Here is an 8288-nt window from a genome sequence, read left to right as displayed (position 1 = left end):
GGCCGGGCGCTCTGGGGACGTCAGCGGACGCTTGCCGCCGCCCGCCGCCCCCCCACCGCCGCGGCGGCCGCCGCGGGCGCGCCGCTGCCCGTCGTCGCGGCCGCCGCCGGCGTCTTTGCCGCGGGCTTCTGCATCTCGGTGCTGCTGCTGCTGTTGGTGGTGGTGCCCGTGGTGGCGGGCGCCGTGCGCTGAGGTGGCGCCTGGGGGGTGCACCAGCTGCGCTATCAGCTCCTCTTCCTGTATAAGTCATCGTGCATCGTAATGCACGCATCGAGTGCACAGGATCAGCGGAGCGGGTTGGGTGTGCGTGCGGGCGGTGCTGCGCTGTGGTAACCTGAACCCCCAGAGCCCGGGAAAGCCTGGGGTACCACAAGAGGCGCAACGTTTGGCCCTGCGATTCCCTACAAAAAGACACACACACACTCACTCTCACACACACACACACACACACACACACACACACACAGTTGCGCGTGCGCACGCATGCACACCCACATGCAAGCATCTTGGGCCCCGCTTCCCTCGATTCCATACCCTAAATCCTGCCCCTGGTCTGTTCAGGCCCCCCTGCACACCATGATGTCACGTTCATCCTCCACCAGCAGGTCAGACAGGTCCAGCTGCGGTCAAACAATGGTTCAAATCCCGCGCGTGTCGGTGGAATCGCGGTCAGATAGAGGCAAAAGAGTGCTGCTTGCACTCTGACGGCCCAGAACCACGCTGCTGTTGCAGAAGGCCAGCCAAAGGTGTCGGTGGGGCCTCAGGGCTGCGGCTTGTGACGCTGTCGGACAGCTACAAGCTGCAGACGTGATGCAGGGCACAGGCGCTGGGCCGCCTGTCCCCAGGCCCCACCTGGAACTCGTCATCGTCCTCGTCACCCGCCGGCGCGCTGCCCCCGCCGCCTTGCAGCGTCTGCGAAAAGGACGAGCGCCCGCCGCGCGGCGTGTGCAGTTGAGAGCAAACGCAGGGGGACCGACGGCAAGCCGCAGACGGGCAAAAATGCTGTTTCCTGCCGTCGCCGCTGCGGCCCCACCATAACATGACACCTGGGGCCACCCCCGCAGGACCGCTCAGCCGCGGGCCTGTGACGGCCGCCACCCGGCCGCATCACCAGGGTGACGCCATCGTTCCGTCCGGTGGCATCACCCGCCCGGTTACATCACCCGGCGACGTCACCCGTACCTCCAGGAACTGGCGGTACACGTCATCGTCCAGCAGCGGCTGCACATCGGGGTCGAATGCGGCCAGCAGGCGGTCGAGCTCTGATGGATCCAGCTCGACCGACGGCCCCAGCGGCCGCTTGCTGCGCGTGCGCCGGCTGATTGCCTCATCCCCGGCCCCTGCGGGTTGGTTCGACGATTATCATGCCGCAGTGTGACGCGGGCGTGACTTCAACGGCTTGGATTGATGCAACGGCAGGCACTGGGGGCATGCGGTCTGCAGACCCTGGGGCGTGGGTGCCTGTGAACGTACTGGCGGCGCCCTCCCAAGGGCAAATGGTTGAGTCTTGATTTGGTGTGCGTCCACAACTGCCAGCCTGGATCACAAGCGCCGCAGCGGTGCGCACCGTCGCCGTCGGCGTCTGCGTTAAGGGGACCCAGCCCGCCGCCGCGCGCGGGCGAGAGCAGATTGAGGATCGACGCGCCCCCGCCGCCGCCGCCTACCCCCGATGGCGCTGCGAGCATCAGCGCCGGCACGCTGCCGCCGCCGCCGTCCAACGACGGGTGCTCCCCTTCCGCCTGATGCTGCTGCTGCCGGGCCCGCTGGCGCGCCGAGGGCTGCGGCGCAGGCGGGCCCATTCGCTCGCGTGCCGCCATTGGCGCCAAGGGCGGGTCCATCGTAGATCCCGCGCCCGGAGTGCCAGGCGGCGCCGCATAAGCTGCCACGTCACGCCCTGCGGCAACGCCGTCACCCGCCCCGGGCGAACCGATAAAGGCGGGTGCACCGATAGGGGCACCTGGGGCTGGCGGGCCCGACGGCGGCGCCGCAGCGGGCGGCGGCCGCGGCACCGCAGCGCCGGCAGGAGCAACCAGCTCGCCCCACGCTGCGGAAAGCGCAGCGCGGGCCGTTGCGACGCCGTGAGGCGGCTGCTGCGTCTGCAGCTGGGAGTGTGCGCGGCCCTGCTCTTGTTCATGACTGAGCTGTAGGTCCCGCTGCTGCTGCTGCTGCTGCTGCTGCTGCTGCTGCTGCTGCTGCTGCTGCTGCTGCGTTTGTTGGACGGCCGCCCGCCGCCTCGCCCGCAGGCGCCGAGAGCCCTGCATGCCGTTCAGCGTCAGTCAAGTGAGCGTGCATGCGCATAGCAATTCGCAACGCGTTGACAGGCCGAAGTCTCGCCCATGAAAGGAGCAGCAGCAGCATCAGGCGGCAGGAAGGTGTCAAGAAGCTGCTTGCTGCCCTGGGCTTGAGCTGCCCCTGCTGCTGCTCACCCCCGTGTTGTGGCTCAGCTGCAGGCTTCCCTGCACGCCAGATGCGTCGTCGGTCTCATCTTCCAGCCAACCACCTGTATGACACCCCACCAGCCGCGCAGCAGTCACAAAAGGCGGCGCTCGCGGTGCCGCATGGGCTCAAGGCGAAGGGCGCCTGAATGGGGCGAACGGCGCAGAGCTTCCGATCGTGCCGACTTACTCTCGGGCTCGTAGGCTAGGTCTGAACCGCTGTCAGAGGCTTCTTCGGATGGCTCATCGTCATCCTCCTCGTCCGTATCGGCCAGCTCTTCCACCACGAAGTCCATGTCATCCTCCTCCTCTTCCATAGGATCCGCTGACAGTATCCCCGGTACCTGTGGCCCGCTTTCCTGGTCCCCATCTGGCGTCTCCATCTACCACCGCTTGAATCCAGATCACATTTGTTGAGCGGGGTTGTATATCATAGACATTGAAATGCTATTGTGGTTATATGAGTGTGTCCTGAAGACCAGGCTCACGCGGTGGCCAGGCCATGTGTCAGCAGGAAGCTCGACCCTGAAGCCCTCAGCAGGCAGCTGGGCTTCGGCTGCTCGTGCTGGAGGGGAGCGCCTTTGCCCTGTCGGCGGTGAGCCACAGGTTGTGCCGTGCCGCATTGCCTGCAACGCTCTTGAGTACCGGCGCTCAATGAGGTGCAAATGGGTGATGGTACTGGTCGGCATGACCGCGCAACAAGCCAGTACAGCTGCGGGGCAGATGCGTGCGTTGACACGTGATGGGGCTGGCGCGTAGCACTAAGCTCCAGACAGCCTGTGCAGTCTATTTGAGACCTTGAGAAAATTTGCGCAAACCCAAGCAGACTTGCGGCAGCAATCACAGCATCCCAGCAACTTCCAATTCTTTACTTGAGTCCTGAATCTCAACAATTTCAACCAAGGTACCATTGGCAATCAAGGCAATAGCGCCTGCGAAATCCCTGTTTGGGGGTGGACGGCTGCCGCAATCGCGTACTGTAGCAGCATTGCATTCTGCACAGGCGCGATGCCCAAGCGAGCCTAAACAGCAGCGGCACAACGCGACTTTAAGGTACTTCAGTGGGTTGCAGCCAACCGAACCAAGCCCCCACTGCAGATTATATTTGGTCGCCTCTCACCAGAATCACCAGCAGCAGCAGCAGCAGCAGCAGCAGCAGCAGCAGCAGCAGCAGCAGCAGCAGCAGCAGCAGCAGCAGCAGCAGCAGCAGCAGCACCAGCACCAGCACCAGCACCAATCGGCGAAACCGCAACCCATTTTCTTGCGGCAAACCTCGTGCAACACTGACTCCTTCCTTGGCTGTCCCCACCCGGCAGTCACTGCATGCCCCGTGGGGCCCTGACGCGAGCGTGTAGCCCTGAAGCGCCCATGCTCCCCAGTGTTTTGCTAAACCCTGAGGCCTCATGGACCACGCTGGCAGTGGCATCTTGTTATGCTGCCATGTTTTTGTAGTTGCCTGGTGAGATCCATGCCTTGGCCTGTAACAGCACTGAGTGGTGCGTATGTCGACCAGCAAAAGCACGTGCTCAGGACAATGCAAGCAAGACACACTTGGGGATCGTTGTTTGCAGAGCGTAATCTGCAAGCTGCTACTCTACTAGTGCAGGAGATGTCGGGAAACGAGTCACAGCACCAGATGTCACCCGTCACAACAGTCAAATCTGCATATGCCAGGCTGACCCGCGCCAAAGAGCGACGACACCCCTGGTTGCCACAGAATGCGAAACATGTGATGCCAAGCACAGAGCCAGGTGCGCCCATCCCAGCCAGTCCCAGCAGTATAAACTCCCAAGGGACAACCAGCAAGGTCACAGCAGGGGGCACATTTGGTTGGCCGTGCGATGTGTCACAACGGCCGGGCATCTGCCCTCGCTGCTGGCGCGGGCAACGCAACCCCCAGTTGTGAGTGTGGGGCCTGTCTGTTGGGTTGTAACAATTCGGCGCGCCAGCGCATCCCCTCCGCCTTGCGGCGAACGGGCTGCCCACCAAACAGCGGGAGGAACTCATGCAACAGGGTGGCGGTCTGCAACCCTCGCGTTTTACGTCAAGGCTGAGCAGCAGGTGCCGTGCCCCATAGGGGGGTCGATTCGCAGCGGCCAAGAAAACAGTCGTGGGGAGGTCTGGACGCGCGCGCAAGGGGGTGACGCGGTGGCCCCTGGCTCCATCCTGTGGGTTCATGATTCTTACACACAGGGCGGCAGGCAAAAGGGCGGATCGCAGCCTGGCCTTGCTGGTGACCTGCGAGTACACAACGGAAGGGTGGGGCAAAGGGGTCCGCCCAAGCCGGCTGCGTCTTAACATTGCCTCCACCACCTGTCGCCGCGGGAGGCTACGGCCACTGGAGTCGGCTCCTGCGCGGACCAACCCCCACGGCTGAGCGGCGGAGCCATGGGCATGGGCGCTGCAGAGGTGCGAGGCTGCTCCCGGATGCGTAGCTGGCCGCCTGTCGCGACGCTGCGGCCCGCTCCCACTGCTGCTGCCAGGGCCGTGCAGAGGCCTGCTGGCGGCGATGCTGGTGCTGCTGCTGGTGCTGCTGCTGGTGCTGCTGCTGCTGATGATGATGCTGCTGATGATGCTGCTGATGATGCTGCTGCTGGTGCCGCTGCCGCTGGTGCCGGTGCTGCTGCTGCTGCTGGAAGCACGGCTGCTGGTTGTGGCAGGCGCGGCCGCGGCCGCCGTCGCGGCTGTCTTGGGGCCCCCCGCTTGCATACGTGTGAACGCGCTGCCCTGGCCAGCGGTCAGGCCCGCTCGCCAGCCGCGGGGGCGGCTGCTGCTGCCTTTGCTGCTGCTGCTGCTGCTGCCGCTGCCTCTTGACTGAGAACACCTCCCTCCCATGTTCCTCATCCTCCTCGGACATCGCGTCCGCCCAGCTACCGGTGAAGATAGCAGGCAGCGGCTCCGAGGGTCCGGCCTCACTCTGTGACGGCATGGCCCCGTGCGCCGGCTGCTGGGGGAGGGGACCGATCGCCGCCACGCACTCCTGTGCAATCAAGGCGGTAACGGCAGCGCGCAATCGGTCAGATTGAGGTTTGGCCTGCATGCTGATGCGCTGCGCGAACGTCGTGGGCCGGCTTGCATGACCCCTGAGGCCTTGCGGACCGCGTCACAGTAAGAGCCAGCGGCTTATCTTGGTGTGCATTGAAACACTAAGCATGCCCTGCCACCTCACTGCTCAGTGCAGCAGAAGCGGCAGCCGCAACAGCAGCAGCTAGCGGCAAAAATGTGCTGCAAGCAAGCAGGCAGCTTAGGGCCTCATTCCCGGCATGGTGACATTCGGCACCCCTACCCACCCAGTGGACACTCACCCTGGTGGCCATCTGCGGGCGCTTGTCGGCGGCGGCAGTCGCGCCCCGGGGGGTGCTGGCGCCGCTCGCAGGTGTCTCGTCTTGGCTTAGCGACTGCAGGCCCCGCAGCGCCTGCGGTGGTCGGAGCGCGATAGTGGTGATTGGTTTCAAAGGCAAGGTGGAAGAACGTCGGTTCTGGAAGAGGTTTTCGGGCGAGGCAGCTCGCTGCTCAGGCAATCCGAGAAGAGATAAGCGGGGTTGAGGGGGTCGCCCGATGAGGCTCGCGCCAGGGGTCAAGGCACCTACAAGGCCGCCCCGCCCATCCGTGCCCAGCAGCCGTGGCCAGCACGCAGGCAGGCAGGCAGGCAGGCAGGCAGGCAGGCAGGCAGGCAGGCAGGCAGGCAGGCAGGCAGGCAGGCAGGCAGGCAGGCAGGCAGGCAGGCAGGCAGGCAGGCAGGCAGGTGTGGCAAAGGCGCGTGCGCACCTCCACCAGCTCTTGCGAGAGCCCTGTGGGCATCCTTGCGGCGTCCGGGCCCAGGGCAGACCGCAGCACGTCCAGCGCGTGCATGCAGCACAGGAAATCCACCACCACAAACATGCGGTCGGCGGCGGTGCCCTCAGGAACAACCTCCCCACGGACCAGCTCCCCCTCCCTGCCCCACACCAGTGCCGAGAACCTGGGGGTGTTTGATTGGTGCGGGGTGGTGCAAAGGCAGAGGTGAGAGGTGCAGCAAGGGAAGATGGCTCTCGGTTAGCACCTGAGCCTTTTGGGGCGCAGAGGCCCTCTTGCGGCTTGCGATCAGCAGGCGCCGATGCGGGGCAGCACGAGCGCCCCCAACGCATCGCGGGCCCCTCGCGGCCGCGGCTGAAGGCCCCGTTGACGCAGGGGGCTGGGCCATGCAAGGCTTCTCAGGCTTGCGCAGTCCTGCAGGGCCCCACCCCTCAGTGCAATGCAGGGAAGGCTTGGGCGACCCAGCCCTGTGCCTCACCTTGGGTGGTCTATGGTGGTGCGGTGCAGCTCATCCGCGTAGGAGTGGCGGAGGCGCACATCTTTACCATAGACGGTCACCGTCAGGGAGCCGTCTTCAGGGTTCGCAATCATCTTGTACCTGGCAGATTGAGTGGGCAGACCGTTTGAGCGTGGTGCGGGCGTGGGAACACGTGACAAGGTGGGGTGGGTAGGGCAGAGATGATGAGCAGCGCCTGGAGAAAAGCGGCGGCATGGGCACGTTGCTTCGTATACAGCAGTTGGTCCTGTGGCCTGCATAGCTGGTTTGAGCGGCGGGTCCCGCGGCTGCGACACGGCACGCGCGCACTTCTCGGCCGCGTCTTCAAACTTGGCCAGCTTGCAGGCGGACACCGCAGCCTCCGCGCTGCTGTGCACGCATCCTGCGTACAGGGGAATGGGACAATCAGGCGTGAACGAATGGGCGGCGTCGATTGAAATGACAGAGCACAATCTGCTGAATTTGGCCCGTGCGCAATTCAGCAGTGCATCAAAGGTTGTGGCGCTCAACACGCCACCAGGCAGCTGCTCACCGTTCTCTTGCGACCTGCCAGTGCTGAGGGCGCCGCCGGCGACCTCCAGCAGCCGCTGCTCCGCCTGCGGCGCCCGGGGCTGCTTATCCACGATGTCCTGGGTTGTGTGCGAGAGAGCGGCGCAGGGCGGCTGTGAGCGCGCGTACAGTCTGTACTTAAATCGATTCACAGCAGCAAGCAAGGCTCAACGCTCAAGGCTTTGGTCACTGCATGCGCGCGATTGTACAGCTGTCATTGTTCCTGGAGCGTCGTTTCTTGCATTTCCTTTCACGCCCCCCACCCCTGACAGGCAACCAGCACCCTGCAGTCTGCAGCACCATGCAGCCCCGGCCTACCGTGTGCTCCACGACCTCCCCGTCAAGCTCGACGCCGGCATGCGCGGCGGAGCTGATGGCGTACGTGTTGGTGATGAACTCTGGGGGATCCTGCGCTTGTAGCGACCGTTCGAGGAGGGGATGGCGGGTGAGGGCTGTCGCCGCTCAAACAGGCCTGAGCACTGTGCCTTGCCTGACGGTTATTACGAAACAAGACAGACATCAAGCCGCCGGCCGAGTCAACTCGCCAAAGGGCTGCGGCCCCAGGGAGTTTCCAAGCCTGCAGGCAGCTCGCGCTCTCGTCCGTTTGCGCACTCGCCCGGGCCGCATGGGCGCGAGCGCCCTGGGACGGCCCATGCACCTGATCATAATCACCCGCCAGCATCCCCTTGGCGGGCGAGCTGGGGTGGCTCGGCGAGTCATATCTGATGTACAGCAGGTTGGCATGGACCCTGTCAACCCTGTAGCTCTCCATGGCCTGATCAATGAGAAACAAAGGCGGCGGGGGGATGGTCGCGAGAGCGGTGTCGGTGAGGGCCGTGAGGTAGTAAGTCGGGCGGATGCCTGGCCTTTGAAGCGGCGACATCGTCAGCCCCACGGGCGTGCTGCTGGGCGCGTTACAGCGCGGCTGGCAAGCACATGGTGTTCCAGCACTTTACGCATATGCGATATGGCTGGTTCAGTGGTTGCAGCACCGGCGGTGGCAACACCGGTAC

General features: G+C 64.6%; 3 protein-coding genes across 3 annotated transcripts; 1 reads left to right on the top strand and 2 right to left on the bottom strand.

Moving 5' to 3' along the window:
- Positions 1-20: 20 nt before the first annotated feature.
- Positions 21-2752, bottom strand: MNEG_0178 (hypothetical protein; the record flags this gene model as incomplete). The annotated part of the gene is made up of 6 exons (XM_014051353.1): positions 21-200; positions 576-620; positions 853-912; positions 1183-1340; positions 1958-2044; positions 2626-2752. The coding sequence occupies 6 exons, from the start codon at positions 2750-2752 to the stop codon at positions 21-23; spliced, it is 657 nt and encodes a 218-aa protein (XP_013906807.1).
- Positions 2753-4944: 2192 nt separating this feature from the next.
- On the top strand, positions 4945-5253 carry MNEG_0177 (hypothetical protein; the record flags this gene model as incomplete). The annotated part of the gene is made up of 1 exon (XM_014051352.1): positions 4945-5253. One exon carries the CDS (start codon positions 4945-4947, stop codon positions 5251-5253), a length of 309 nt encoding a protein of 102 aa, XP_013906806.1.
- Positions 5254-5600: 347 nt separating this feature from the next.
- MNEG_0176 (hypothetical protein) lies at positions 5601-8047 on the bottom strand (the record flags this gene model as incomplete). The annotated part of the gene is made up of 8 exons (XM_014051351.1): positions 5601-5660; positions 5741-5851; positions 6204-6396; positions 6709-6828; positions 7036-7108; positions 7259-7355; positions 7594-7683; positions 7934-8047. 8 exons carry the CDS (start codon positions 8045-8047, stop codon positions 5601-5603), a joined length of 858 nt encoding a protein of 285 aa, XP_013906805.1.
- Between the last annotated feature and the right edge of the window lie 241 nt (positions 8048-8288).

This window comes from Monoraphidium neglectum (genome assembly GCF_000611645.1).
Source record: "Monoraphidium neglectum strain SAG 48.87 unplaced genomic scaffold scaffold00011, whole genome shotgun sequence".
Taxonomy (NCBI): Eukaryota; Viridiplantae; Chlorophyta; class Chlorophyceae; order Sphaeropleales; family Selenastraceae; genus Monoraphidium; species Monoraphidium neglectum.
The sequence above is the reverse complement of the archived record's forward strand: the minus strand, read 5'-3'. Positions and strand labels throughout refer to the sequence as shown.